We start from the raw sequence: 15860 nt of genomic DNA on the forward strand, positions 1-15860 counted from the left end.
ACTTGACATCCACTTGTTTGGTACATTGAGCTGCATCTTTCTATCTAACGTAGTTTTGCGAATGTCATCCATAGGGGGCGCCAAAACCACAAAAAGCAAAGAAAACGCGTTTGGGGCTATAACTCCCACACCGAACATCGCACATTCAAAAACTTTACATCTCCGGATTCCGTGAAGCGAGGGGCCGGCGCCGCGGACGACAACGCCCGATCCCGAGTCGCGTGGGAGGCTTGGCCCCCGTTCACAACTGCTTGCAGTTCTAGTTATTCTTTATTCTTCCATGCGTAAAAGTGGTGCTGCAGCCCAAACCGTAAAGGGTTTGGACATGCCACTTGCATGGCTTATCCAGGTCCATGGTACGTACGCAGAGGAAAAAATTCAGACATGCCGGCCACTAGGTGGCGCTATAACAGCAGAAAAACGCATTAGGGGCTATAACTCCCGCACCGAAAGTCCGACAGTCAAAAACTTTATATCCACAGATGCCCACAAGTCAGCTGCATCTTTTGAGATAGGCCACGCCCATTTGCGTATATATACATTTTTCGCCACATCGCAAAAACTGTGTCGGTCACCAAAACATACTCCTCCTACAGTTTTCGCCCGATTTGGACGAAACCAAAAGCATTATGCTCTACCGACTCCCACGAGCAAAAGTTGGTCAATTAGTTTTTCTACGACCATCGGAAGACCAAACGGTAGCGCTTTAAAAATTTGCGAAAATCCGTAAAAAAAAAAAAAAAGAGGGATTTTCTTGAAACTCAAGGGAGACTATCATGGGGCATACTTGAGTCTATCGAAGAATTATGGGCAAGAAATTCCTTTGTGGGCCGGACTTATTAAAAAAAAGAGTTTTTCAATTTTTTTGCCTGTTTTCGCCATTTCCTAAGTCTTTAGGCGGGAAAATGGGAAAATTCAAAAAAGTGTCTTTACAATGGAGAGGTTGAGAATTTGATTTTGCTCATAACTCCCCAACCGAACATCGCACATTCAAAAACTTGACATCCACTTGTTCGGTACATTGAGCCGCATCTTTCTATCTAACGTAATTTTGCGAATGTCATCCATAGGGGGCGCCAAAACCACAAAAAGCAAAGAAAACGCGTTTGGGGCTATAACTTCCACACCGAACATCCCACAGTCAAACACTTTATATCCACAGATGCCCACAAGTCAGCTGCATCTTTTGAGATAGGCCACGCCTATTTGCATATGGGATTTTCTTTCGCTACATCGCAAAAAGGGTGTCAGTCACCAAAACACACTCCTCCTACAGTTTTTGTCCGATTTCGACGAAACCAAAAGCATTATGCTCTACCGACTCCCACGAGCAAATGTTGTGTAAATAAATTTTCTACGACCATCGGAAGACCAAACGGTAGCGCTTTAAAGATTTGCACATTAGCTACCTTTAACCAAACTGCTCCTAAATCCAAAACGATTTATCCTATTAACACCAAACTTCACACATGTGTTTGTCCTATGGTTCTCAGGCTGGTTCTACTTTTTCCTTAAATTGCTCCAAAAGGGGGCGCCAAAAACACACTTGAGCATCTTTCTCTGCCATTATTTTTGCCTTTTGGTCTATAACTCCCAAACCAAACATCCCACATTCAAAAACTTTACATCCCCGGATTCCGTGAAGCGAGGGGCCGGCGCCGCGGACGACGACGCCCGATCCCGAGTCGCGTGGGAGGCTTGGCCCCCGTTCACAACTGCTCGCAGTTCTAGTTTCTTTTGAAACTTTCATCTGAAGTCTCTGAGGGATTAGCCCTCTTGATTCCTGACACAGTCAATGAAAAACAAGCCTCATATACAGGGAGGCTTACAGCCAGAACAGCTGTGCTCAGCCCTCCCCTCGCCGCTCAATGTGAAGCCGTATCATGGTTAACACAACAAGTTTTATTGAGCTTTACAGCAACGTTACAATGGCAGACAGACAGACACACTATGCAAATAGCTCATGAACATTAGCGGAACATTTAGCAGCTATGTAGCCAGATATTTCCCTCAAGAGTTGGTAGCTTTGTGTAGTGAATAAAATATAAATGTTATGTTAAAAGGAAAGGGCTGAAGTAAATTGGAGCTGATAACAGGAGATAATAGCAGCAAACTGTAGGCTACTATTGTCTGACTATGTTTGTGGAAAACTTTTTTCCAGTGTTAGATGAAGATGCAGTTTAAATGGCCCCTCATTAATACAATGTTTTTTCTCTGCAATCACCAGTTTATTATAGTAGGAACACTTTACACCGAGAAACACTGTCTGACGTAAGGTCAAACTCTCATTTCAGACTCCGTCTTTTTGAAGTCGCAGCACATGATCATCAGCAGGATCAATGTTAGCTTTAAGTGTGTTTGAATGGTGAAATGTTGCAATATGGGCTCCTCACACTGTAAAATCTGAGTTATTAAACACCTGAGTCCCCCTGGGGTTTTACAAGCTGTGTAATGACGCACTTCCTCCCCGTTCTCCTGTGAGCTTACTTTTGTCAGCACTTTCATTACTTTGCACTTTGCCACTAAGCAGGTGGAGCTAATCTATCTAGTTTGCCCTTCAGTTATGGTTTACTGTCCAGGGGACTGGACACAAGTGTCTCCAATAATCCCTTAATTAGGCAATGATGGACTATTCATTTAGTATGCAAAGCTGCAAATCTCCCCCATCCACTGAGCGGAGCCCTCTGCAGTCATACGGAGGCCAACGCTAATGATCTCAGCAAGTGGCAGCAATCCATTGGAGCGCTGCAGCAAGCGCACATTAATCTTGCGGGTGATCCGGTTGATGAATGACCCTGGCCCAGAAGCCCTGGCAGATCCCACCTTAATTATGCTGAGGGAGCCACACCTGGGAGGCACCACGGGGACGTCTTGCTAACTCAGGGAACAACGACTCAGGAGAAGAAGGCCTGCAGTCCACCGGCAGCTCGCTCCACACATACAGCTCCAGACGTCACGCTGATGCCTTGGGAACACGGTGACATGTCATCATCAATTGAACAAACTTTTGATAGGTCATTAGAGGAAAGTTATTTTTTTTTGGACAGCTCCAAAAAAAAAAAAACTCAAGCTTTTTGTGCAACCCTTGCAATGTGTTTTCTATGATTCTGTGCTTTTGTGCTTCGGAAAGAACATTTTCACCCCGGCACTAATTGCACTCCATTATTTGGCTGAGCTATGTTATTAGAAAAAAACTTACAGCAGGTCAAGTGTTGCATCAGTCTAACATCAACTCACTCAAGATAGCACAATGGCACAATGGGGGATGAATAAAAAAAAAATTCATCAAAGCGCCGTTAACAATACATGAAAAGGCATAAAAACACTAATTCCTCTGCAAACTATTTGATCCAGCACAACAAAGAAATACATGGCCACCCTCCTCCAAAACAGAAATTTAAATCTACAAAATCCCTGATCTTTTAGGGAGCATTCCAGGGTCCCTTTAAAATGGTTGTTATCTTCCCTTTTAAAAGGATCAGATTTCCCTTAAGATTTTCATAATGCCAAATACTGTTGTGTAATAACGACATCCTTTTTTGGTTTTAACTCTTTGACTCGGGAGTAAGGTGTTTGAATCGTGGTTGCTGAGTCACTTGTAGTGTGTGGGGAGTAGATAAGAGGTGGAGATTGGGCAGAGTCTTGAAATTAGTTTTTGGTCCGAAATAGAGTGTCCATCATTTTGTGCTGTTAAAAAAGAAACCTTGCCTGGTCCTTCTTTGATAAATCAAAAGTGTTGAAGTTTGAAGACATCTATTTTTAACTACACTTAATAGGCTTAACATGTTCTGGATTTTACCTTGATGGTAAAATGGGCCACATGGATATAGTTCACTAAGGTCCTTCTGGTGGAATCGCACTGGTCCTGTTATGGAAATCCCAATCCATGTGAACTGAGAGCCGCCTCGATTTACACCTTCCTCATTTTCCCTCCGGTAATTGTCGACTGTTCCTCAGATCCTCATTGGATGCTATTAAACATGTGACCCATCCATACAGGTTATTGGATTATCTGGCACAACAAACTCCAACAGGGATAATTTGTCTCTTGTCTTGCAGCAAACCCACTGGGACATACCTGATATAGCAAATTTGTGAAATCTCATTATTTACTGTTTGAAACAAGGATCAATACAATGCTTGGTTTTATTCATACATGTCGGATGTGAGGATTGTTCCTTTTCCAAACGTCTATCTATCTATCTATCTATCTATCTATCTATCTATCTATCTATCTATCTATCTATCTATCTATCTATCTATCTATCTATCTATCTATCTATCTATCTATCTATCTATCTATCTATCTATCTATCTATCTATCTATCTATCTATCTATCTATCTATCTATCTATCTATCTATCTATCCAATATATGTGTTTTTTTTGTGTGTGCCTATTTGTGAATCGATGCAACATAGGCCAATCGCTGCATCACAAACATCCAACAAATTGATACAACTGCATTCCCGCACAATAAAGTTAGGATCCAAAAGGTCAGCTGGAAATGGGACAAAGCCCAGAGGAGTTCTCTTAAGGGCCAGCAGAATTTAATACACATCCATCACTTTTTATCATCTAATTAGTCCACAGTGTGGCAGCCGGGACAACATTGGAGGGAAGCAGAATTATTGATCAAGTAACGGATAGTATCTATCATTTCACCTCCCCATCGACACTCCGGCCATTTAAAAACAGGGAAGACAATATAACCGCGGCAAAGTGCGATGAGAACCCCGAGTGCCATTCAAACCGGAGGCTATTTGTTTGTTCTCCTCGGTTAGACCATCAATGAATAAACTTGTTGTTCTGACTTTGAAGTGCAACAACTACTGGGAAAATAAATAGCGCAACTAGAAGGAAAATAGCAATCTGCATTTAGCATTGTAATGTTAAAGGCGCTCAGCGGAATTTTCAGTTTTTGTTAATCCTTGCACCCCCTTTGGATAAAAGTGGTAGTGTTTTTACAAGGCCAGCTGTCCTATAAGCATACCCATGACACAGGTATAAAGAAACACTATTTAAAGATAGCATTCTTTGCACTGATCGTCTCGTTTTTTGTTACATGTCATTTCTGATCATCTGAGGAAAAATTTGACTTTTTCCAAAATATTTAAAAGTTCCTCGTAGCACAATATAAAAATGTAGTTTTTCGATTCAAATTCAGGATATCTAACAGTTTGCACTGTATGTACTTTAGGTTACTCAACTACAAAAAAACAATAATAACACTTTGCCTCGAGGGGACAACTCATAATCCATAGGTAATCATTGAAGGTTGATATATGTAACTAACTTTTATACAGAGAATAAGTAGATATTTTATTATTAAAGCCATAAATAAGAGACTTTCCATTGATGTATGTTACACGGTCACATAGTGGCAACCACATGAGATAAAAAAATTGTTGTTTAGCTTTGTTTGGATTGATGGCTATTGTGTTGCGGAAATATTAACACAACTTAATACATCAATTTTCATAATTCATCACAATATACAGTATGATTTCATTTGTTCAGTAAATACGACCTATGTCAAGTGTGCATTTGGCCATAACCACAGGGGGAACACATGCTGTGATGAAACAGGAAATGGATGACTGGGTATGTTATTGTTGTATTTTCCTAAATTAAGGCCTGCATCAGAATCAACAGCAAATTCCATAGCTGCCATCTCTAAAGAGAAGGAAACATAATATGACTTTTAAGGTGTGTCCCATCTATAGGTGAACAACAGTGTGACCTTCAGAAGACTGAAGGTTTGTGGTTGAACCTCCATCTCTCTTTCTCAAAAATAATTGTTGAGCATCAAATATACCAAACTTAGAATGGAAAATATGATGTGATTCCTGGATACTGAAATCATGCATCCTCCAAATGTAGCCAAACAAACATTTAGCTGCCTTTACCGGTCCCATTTTGAGCAACCCTTATAATTGGACTGGCCCTGTCAACACATTATAACGTATATTGTTTTGGAATTGCAGATTTTGACGGACTGAGCTTCAGAACTGGGGCACAGCTACACATATCTCCAACGAGACTTGTAATGTTAGGAGAGACAGATTGATATTTTCAGTCACTACGCACATAAGTCATTCAGAAAGCTGACCCTGCTTAGTTGAGCAAAAAAAGTTAGGCATTTCAAAAAACAGCTTTCTTGCAAGAATAATAGGCTAAAGTCAAAATGAACTAATCCGGTTTCAAACGGCCCATTTAGAAATAGAGTGTTCGCACCTATAGAGGGATTACGACAATAGGACGGTGTCAGAGTATGAATGTTTTTGAAGAATGACCTCTCAATGAAGACCGCTCAAAAATCAAGGCCAAACATCTACAAACAATTTTTCTTCATTTACAAAATGATCTCATCAGGGGCAAATGATTGTAGTTATAAATCACAATCATGCGAAATTGTACATTGCACAGGAACAAGCCTAATGGCTAACCAAATCAATAGCTGTCAGCTCCCACAATTAACCATAATTATTATTACTTTAAATGTACCAGTTTTCTCCCTATTTGGCACCTCCTTCCTTTCTGTCAACAAGATGTGCCTCACTCAGAACAGTAATCCAAAACATTCAAACATTTTATTAAGTTGGCCTCAAGTTTGTGAAGCAAAAGAGAATTTTTTTCAAAAGCTGCAATATTAAATCTGTTATGCTATTATGCCATTATGTTCAAATCTTATTTTGTTGCTGAACTTTGCAATTGTTCGAGTTCAATAGCAAGGCCATTGCACCATTTCATCCTTTAACATAACAAAAACATTCATACTTACATACCATACATACAACATAGTCAAATGAACCATTAGTTATCCCTTGATTTTCAAAAAAAATTTGGGTTGCAGAGTTTAAAATCAATCAATATGATTTTAGCATTTGACCCTCGAGTGAATTTTGGTAGCCTGGAAATCCAGACCCATACCTAAAACGATAGAGGGTCTGGCCACGATCAACAGTAATTCACAACTCAAGGGGCGGCTCCTACTCGTGTATTTCAAATGCTACTGCACGCAATTGGATAGCACTATAACCAATCAGAGCAATGAACAAGGTGACATATTAAGCCCCGTTTGTTTAGTGAACGGCGAGATTAACTCTTAAATTAAACTTTTGCTGTGTTCGGTCGGCAAAACAGAACATTCCTCTTACTTGCTTATGAAAGATTTGAGTGCCGTCAACCAAATCGTAAAGGGTTGAGGCCAAAGCCTTCTAAAACTCAAACAACATATCCGCAGCCATCTTTGATGTTTATTATCACAGCTTAAACGGCGTATGTCCAGCACTGTTGTCATGCAGTTACGTCCACCCCTGAGCACGCCTGAGCACCATACATAGGGCTCTGGCCCGCCCATATCAGAAAGAACAATTTGATTGGTAGCTCAGGATTTCTTGACATATTTAATGAGCTTCAATGGAGAGTGTCAAGACCAACAGGCACAGCAAATTTTATTTGCCAGCGCCTAGTGGCAGGTCTGGATTTCCAGGCTAGAATTTTGTTGCATTCCTTAAAGCTTTAGTGCGTACCTTCTGTCGCCCCCATGAGGAATTCTGAGCAATTACAACAACACTGTTGATGCATCTACATGAGGTAAGCCTTCGTGATTGCACATGGATTTTATACCTTCTACTCTGCGTCCAGGTTTTTTCATAGCAGTGAATCAACAGCTGAAACATTTTGTTGGTGCTTCTTGAGCTCCTGAGCCAGTGTCGGGTGGATGACACCAGTTTGTAAATGCTGCTATAACGTGAAACACAGAGTTAACTTTGTTTAGGGAACAGGCTTGATCAATGTTGTGTCAACTCATTTGGCAATGGCTTTAATGTAATGAACATTCATTTATAAGCATAAAGTTACATATTACAGCTTTAAGGTCCTGAGATGTGCCAAATGGAAGAAAAAGAGAAGTCGTCCTCGTACTATAAGCGGCAGAAACCTTTGGATCAGGTCATCATTTTTTGTTCCGGCCGGGTGATGACCTAAGCATGCTGCTAAATCCAGGGCTGCAGACTGGAGTTATGAGCTCAAAACACTGAGTGTAACTCCGGTCTGCCTCCACCTTATTCCCATTCTCTCTCTGCCCTTACTCACATAACTCACTGCACTGTTTACAACTATTCAAACACCCTGTACATGTGTTGTATTTCCAATAACTTACAATCATAGGGAAACATTTTAACAGGAAAATCTGTTATATTTTCAGAAAATCCATCTGTTTGGAGTCTGCAGAGGAAACTAATATGTTCATATTATATTTATAGCTTAGTCTTACTTTTTTACTGTATATCTGATCATTTTTTATATATTTAAAACACTATTACAACCATGAATTCAAGTACAATTAAGTACAATCTTTTTAAGGCATTTGTACAGTTTTTAATTACTTTAATTGTCATCGAACACACCCAAATGAACAGCACATGAGTGCACAGCAGTAGAGTGGGACACATACAGTATTTGCACATTGTGTTTGTGTTTATACATCCCAGGTTTTGTTTATACTCTATGCATGGCCCCAGGCTTTCAGGTCTCTGGATGCATGAAATGCATGTCATGGCTCATTATGTAGTTCGGCTTGCCTTCTCATATGCATTAACTAGATTTCTGATTATATTTGGTACGCTAATGAAAACCAAATGTTTCCCTCAGAGGTTTGCGTGTGCTGATCCAGATGCATTTGCTAGACCCAGAAATACAAGGAAGGGGATTCTCACATCCCTCATTGGGTGGCAACATGTACATGTGATTGGTCGTGAAAAAAATTTGGTATTCTTTTTAGGTGTTTCTATAGAAATTCTGTCTTTTTCTCAGCAGTTTCAAATTATGTTCCCCACAATATACTTCTACATTAAAATGTAAAACAAAAAATATATACTATATACTTGTTTTTTATGTTTTGTGTGTTCTTTTTATGGACCTTGAGTCTGACAATAAAGATGATGATGATACTACAAAGTGTTTTAAACATTATTTGCTGCTAATGGCCCACTACAGATTGAGACATCTTTGTCTCTCCAGTCTTCCTGCAGATACATTCTTCAAAGAAATTCATGAGGAAGCATGCCTTCAAGTATCACTCGCAGACATTTTCCTCATGAATTTTGTTTTCTATATTAAATGCAGAAAAAACAAGACTGTAGACTCTACTGAGCCTGAGCCAGCACAACACAACACAGTCTAGACTATAGCTTTGCCAAGTTCTTTTATCCAATAGTTATTTTACATTCGATATATTTCTTAATAAGAGTAAAACATATCTCCGGGACTTAAATGTGTGTCCACAACTTATTCAGAGGTCTCACATTTATAATTGTGCAGTGTAGCGGGTTGAAAGCATTTGGGGCTTTAGAAAATGTTTTGTTTGTTTTATTGTATTTTGTCAAATTCTTGTATAGTGGTACCTCAGTAGTCGATTTCCTAACTGATGGAGGGATGGCTGCTTGTATCCATTCTGTCATCATTTGCCTAATTGCAGCCTGATAAACCATCTCTGCCGTCAGCCTTGGTGAAACAACAGAGTGTGTTAATGGGCACAGTAGTACTCTGACTTAAATTACACTGAGCACTGTTAACGGTCCAGAGACGCCCGTACCTGCCAAAACCTCCCCGCAAAGGCCGTTCATCTCAGCTCCACCAGACAGGCTCAGAGTTCAGAATCAAGTCATATCATGTGAGATAGCTCCAAATCCCAAAGTGGTGCAGGAGCTCCCGAGCTGTGACTGTATATCGAGAAAGTGCCATGGGAAATGACAGCACAGGAACTGTATGCGTTTTAGGATTTTTTTCCGACCGCAATTATTTAGCAGTCTCTTGTTTTGTTTTTTTTGCACACATGAGTCTCTCCAAAGTTCTTTGTGTTGCACCTTGTGATGCAGAAAGCTTGTTGGCCACATTAGTTGACCAAGAAGCCGTGACAGTTTGGTGCTTAACCACGTCCCTGCTAACTCCCTCCAGGCTGTCCAGGGCTGCATCCCCATAGACAATGCACTGACCAGCAGTTACTGGCATAGGGCTGCCTAGTCTGATTTTGAAAGCTTAAAGTCCTGAAAAAAAGGCTCATTATCCCTATACCTGCACATTATTATCTAAGATACTTTATCTCTTATACTGATATTAAGGAGAAGTTAATGTTTATTCATCTGGAGTTCCATTAAATGTGGAGTGGATTTGCCTTCTCTTTGTGATATCTCTTTGAAAACATGGTGCACCTGATGTGTCATATGTGCATAAAAGACCTACACCTGCCCTGCACTAGAATACAGTAGACTCAGTGCTGCAGCCGCCTCTGAAGCCTGTGCGGTTTGCTCATAAATGAGATGAATACTTTTCCATGAACTGTGAGTGGATATGTGTCAGGATTGAAAACCATAATTACAGTAGAAGTGCGGACACATTGCATAGCCAAAACATATTTTTAATTCCAGGTGTAAATGTATTATGGATAATTCATATCTGAATACAATCTAGGCACGGGGTGGAATGCTAATGCAGAGCTGCAAAGAGGGCCACTATGCTTCACTTGGCTCAGCGTCTCAGTGTTATGCCGGTAGATTGTGACCACAGTGATTAGCTTGTGTCGTATTTTAATGAAACAAGGAGATTGGGGAATCGTGTTCTACCTCCCCGAGTGAGTAAATTACTGATGGTTCACTTGAAATGGAAGACAGCAACGTTTTCAAAGCTTAAGTACTGCTTTAATCCTGTTAGGACCTGTTGACCGTACATAGGTAAGGGAGAAAAGGCTCATTTGTTTCTTGGCCTTTTGACACCAGCGGTAAATTATCTTCTCAACAAAGCAGCTGCCTGGACGTAAACTAAACTTCAATTCACTCCATTTTCTCCTGAGTAACTGCCTGTTTGTATTTGCAAATAGACACAATCTGAGCAGTGAGCGCCGGGACAAACAGTGTCTGAGCGATTTATGAATGGCTCAGATAACAGACACAACAAAGGGAAGATGAATGTGGTCAATATATTTCCTCTGGTGCACTGATGATAATCTGTCATCAGCGTTTGAGTGGCAGCAGCCATCTTAATACCACTTCACTTGTGTTGTTAACACTGAAGCGTTCCCGTGTCCGAGCATGCTCAGAAATCTCTGCACGGTGACCCTTGGACAGGTATAGGGCGTCTGATGACAGTGGGGATTTACGAACGGGGTAGTTCGTACAAGAGAGCTCTCTGCTTTCTCCGAGTGGCAATTTACGAATACAACAATTCCAACCAACCCATTGAGCTCTCCTACGCTCTCTTGACTGCCAAACTCCCAGTAACCATTGTCCTCCATAAACACTTGTCCAAGCTTTCCTCCTCCTCACCCAATCACCTGTGTTGCGTATGTGCAGGCCCTTGTAAGCAAATAATTATGGATTTTGAAATTGGCTGGAACATAGCGGAATTGACCGATCTTTATAAAATATCATCAATTTCAGCCACGCAATAATGTTTTGAATCCCATCAGGATACACAGTACACACAAACTGCATCTCTCAGAGGTTTGAGATAACTCAGCTCATTTGGCCATGAAAATATAAATGATGGATTTCTTCATGTGACTGAGAAAGAGCGGTCCTATAAAGAATAACGATAATGTTATTTTTTAACATTGTAATCTAATACATTTCAATTACAAAAATAAATTTCTCTCTGTTCTAGTAGCTCTCATTGGAAGACATAGATTTTTCTGAAATGCACCGGCTGAATGCAAAAGAGCTCCCTTTGTGTTGTCCATTAGTAACACTATGATAAAAATGACTCTGTGTCATCCCTGGTTTGCATGTCACGTCGGCTTTAGACGGTTAGAGGAGCCACATTTGGTCAAGCAACACATACATACGTATATTTAACGTTGTGTGTTAGAGATGTTGAGAAAGAAATATCTCTAACGGTGGCTTGCTGTTGTGAGAGCCAGGCGTTGCAAATTATGTGGGACCGGGCACTTGGTGTGACGCTGGCTCTGCCGGTGTGTTGGAGGTGTGTGATGAATGGGATTCTCTAATACAGGGAGACATTTCGGTGGCGTGCAATTTTAAATCCTCATATTGCAGCAACAAAGTGCACGAGTTAAGGTCTAGTGAATATTCTCATCAGTAATTATAGTCTGCACCCATGTATAATACATTCAGTGTATAATACCTCTAAGCAGCATCCCTGTCCTCAGCATAATGCAAAACATAGGATGTTCTTTTTTCCAATTTACTCGCATTTTGAAATATGTGGAGAACTACACCCCCCATGAATCACCATTCTAACTACAAACACAGTGTTCCTCCTTAACCAGTTTGATTCATATAACCTGATTTTGTGCACCAGGATAAACTTATTCTGTTTTTTATTTGTTTTTGTTTTTTTGTAAATTAACTTATGCATTGCTCCACAGAAAACCAGCAGGGTGCAGACATGAGCCTTCTGTAAAATGTAATCTCTATCAAAATAATCTTTTTGGCGATGAGGGTTTTTTTAGAGTGAACTTTACACAGCATGAAACAATTCACAATGTAATAAGCCCCTCACGTATTCCAGCACTGCCGTTCCTTCCTCTGCAAGTAGTCTATAGTCACACACGAGTGAGGAGATGCAGCTTTCCAACGAGACTATTTCAAATCAAGCAAATCTGACGTTCATAGCTCTACTTGTGCACGGATAGAGGAGAGGGGGGAAAAAAGTGGGTGTACACACTAGTTGTGCTGTGTGGCTCCACAGTGATTCAGTTCAGATGAGCTCACCCAGCCGATGCGCACACAAACCGTAGGATCCGACCAATCTGAGAAGGCGCAAGGACGGCAAGCAGCAGCAGAAGCAGCAGCCTGGTGGTTATAGTGGGGAGATACAGTGGATAGCTTTGTGCGAAAAGGGGCTGCCGACTTTCTACTACACGAAGTAAATAGGGAAGACGCGTAAAAGGTGTGTGCGCCCATTCGTCTCCTGTTTGGAAAGATTAAACGGATTTGTATTGCCTGGATGGATGAAAATTCACTCTTGTATCGCACGCTGGACTGGACTTCGGGCAGATGAGAAGAAAGCCTATACTTTAAACAGTCTCCTGTTTCAATTTCTTTCCATGTTTTCTTTCCCACATTTTTCATACAATGCCAGGATTTGGTCCATCATACTCCATGTCCAGTTCTAACCGGGCTGCTCAATTGGAAGGACGCCAGACCTCCAGCCTCTCAAATCTGCAAGTTCAGTCCAATAAATTGTGACATTGTCTGTCAAGCCTTGGAATAAGAAATCGATACTCAAGGGGGAAAAGAGAGACGCGATATTCATCCGGAATTGTTAACGATCTATTTACCCCTCTCTATCCCTTATAAATATGCGACTTGGTTGGATTGGGTTGATTTGGTTCGCCGGCTTCACGCTTTTTTGAAGCTGGAGCGGCAGCGCTTGATAGTGACTGATTATTGCTGTTGATTTTTGTGTCCATGCAATACTCGGGGTGGAAACATGTCTGGCCACTTCTTTGAGGGGATCACTGCTATCAGAGATGGCATTTTGGTCCAACACTTCGGTCTTCACCTCTAAAGTGCCCCGGAAAATCTTATTCATGTTCACCCTCTCCCTCTCTGTCACCTACTTGTTCTATAGCTTGATGAGCTGCTACAACTCGCTGCAGTTCCCGCTGCAAGAGAACTACGTGTATCAGGGCAGGCTGGTGACGGAGGAGACAACTTTTGGCACATTGAGGGAGAAAGTTTATTCCGCTTCCCAGGGCTTTACGCAAGTGACCGGGGCCGAGAGAAGCAGCACCGCGGTGCCGGGCGTAAAGGACCATGCCGAGGCCGAGCAGAGGACGGTGGAGTGGATTAGGACTCAGGCGTCTCCGACTAAAGAGGCGGCGGCGGCGTATCGCACCACCGCGCTGGAGAGGGAGCACCAGGAATTCAGCACCACGGACAGCGAACTCAGGGTGAACTGCACCATGGATTACGGAGAGAAGAAACTTCCCCAAGCCATCATCATCGGGGTGAAGAAAGGGGGCACCCGAGCCCTGCTGGAGGCGCTCAGGGTGCACCCGGACGTCAGAGCCGTGGGCAATGAGCCACATTTCTTTGACAGGAACTACGAGAGAGGGTTCGACTGGTACCGGTGAGTTATCATTTTTTTCAGTCGTATTTCTTGTTAACACTGCGTTAGTGTGATGTGTGTGTGCATGTGCATGTTTTAGCCATTACCATTCATTCAAAACATGTCACTGTGGTTTTAGTGCTTTCCAGTAATCGGCTTCTTCCTGTCAATAAGGTTTGGAAATCAACTTGCGGTAGACATGCACTTTTGAGAGAGAGAGAGAGAGAGATAATCCATCCCCATGAACAATATTTCAATTGAGTGTGTTGCATGGCAATCCAAACTTTTCAAGTCAATGTGCACATACTATGCCAAAATAACAATGCCACAAAAAAAGTATTAATTCCTCTTACTGTAATGAATTTTCCCAATTCCCCAGTATGATTTGCATAAGATACACGGAAATGGGAGACGATGGCAGCCAGCTGGTTGGGGTAAATCAATTTAAAACAACAGCAGTGGAAAAACCAGTTCAGCAGAGATGCACACTTGAGGTTGAAATATCTAAAACTGGATAAAACTGTGTATGCTCCTTTGACAAACTGAAATAATCAGACTCAGAGTTGGGAGTTTAACAGACCTTAAACAGTTTCCATTGAAGACTTTTTTGAAACATAAAGAACTGAACCCCATCTGAAGATCTGCAGCGGCCTTAAACTGAACTTTTTCCCAGTAAAGATATTACACTGTGGGACAGGTCTGTCATTTATCAAGTGATGTTCTGTCAAAAAGTTAGTTGAAGCTTGGACCTTCATCAAACAGGGTCACACAATATATTTCCAACTCAAGTGTGCAAATATGTTATTACGTTTTTTGGCCAAATGAGGCACAGTGAGCAAATAATCATGCGTTGGTCATTTTTCATCATTAACGTAATGTTGGTCATCATTTCCAGATGCCATTTTTGACCCTGATCAAGATATGTTGGCTTATTATTCAGTTCATAGCTCAGTTTTTATCAAACACGTGCACACACACACACACACACACACACACACACTCACACACACACGCACACACACACACACACACACACACACGCGCTTACAGAATATAGCAGGAAGACAAGGGGGTATTTTTCATGTATGTGCTATATATACTGCAAAAGGCATATATTATGTTGAGGGAGCATGTCTGAGAACTACTGAAGCATTTCAGTATTATATCCTTCCTCGCAAAAGAACATGCAACCCATCAATTACCAGAGCTCCCGCTTTCCTGAAATTGCAAATAATCTAACATGTGATAGCGCTGCATTCTTTCCAACACTGTTTAAAAAAAATGCATTGCAGCTGGTTCTCGAAGGAGTGCGAATCGTTTATACCACATTGTGTGTGATGTTTGGCATTCACTTTGAGCATTAGCCAGAGAAGTCCTTGTTTACCATTGTTAATGAGAAGAAGGAAAAACAATTTGAGAGTTCATCCATGGTCAGTTGGTCACGGCTCAGTTAGGTGCTGTTCTAACATAACGGTGTTGTGACCAGGGGAATGTTCTGATGAAGTCAATGAGCTGATGGCAATGACGCTGACTCAAAGTCCCCCTTCAGCTTTTCTCTCTCGGCAGAAGCCGGGTCTGTCACGCCGGTGTTTGGGTTTGCGGTAGCATCTGCTTCTAGCTCGCTGCATAGACACGGGAGCTCTCGGCTGTTCATTTAGCTTGTGTTAATGCAAGCTGTTTCATTACGCGTACGGTGGAAGGCTCATTAGACAGGAAGATGGCATGCTTACATAAATAATAATAAGTGTGCCGGTGTGCTTTAGGGCCCCTGAGCCAACCCAGAAC

The 15860-nt window shown here is 41.5% G+C and overlaps 1 protein-coding gene across 1 annotated transcript in view; it reads left to right on the forward strand.

Moving 5' to 3' along the window:
- Window positions 1-13458: 13458 nt before the first annotated feature.
- hs3st4 (heparan sulfate (glucosamine) 3-O-sulfotransferase 4) overlaps window positions 13459-15860 on the forward strand; it is a gene marked incomplete at its 3' end in the record, with an annotated part of 91803 nt that continues 89401 nt past the window's right edge. Inside the window, exon 1 of the mRNA XM_080044025.1 lies at window positions 13459-14096. Coding sequence (XP_079900151.1) covers window positions 13495-14096 — 602 coding nt within the window. The 5' untranslated portion in view covers window positions 13459-13494. The remainder of the gene's footprint in view (window positions 14097-15860) is intronic.

Source organism: Ammodytes marinus (genome assembly GCF_949987685.1).
Source record: "Ammodytes marinus genome assembly, chromosome: 16".
NCBI lineage: Eukaryota > Metazoa > Chordata > Actinopteri > Uranoscopiformes > Ammodytidae > Ammodytes > Ammodytes marinus.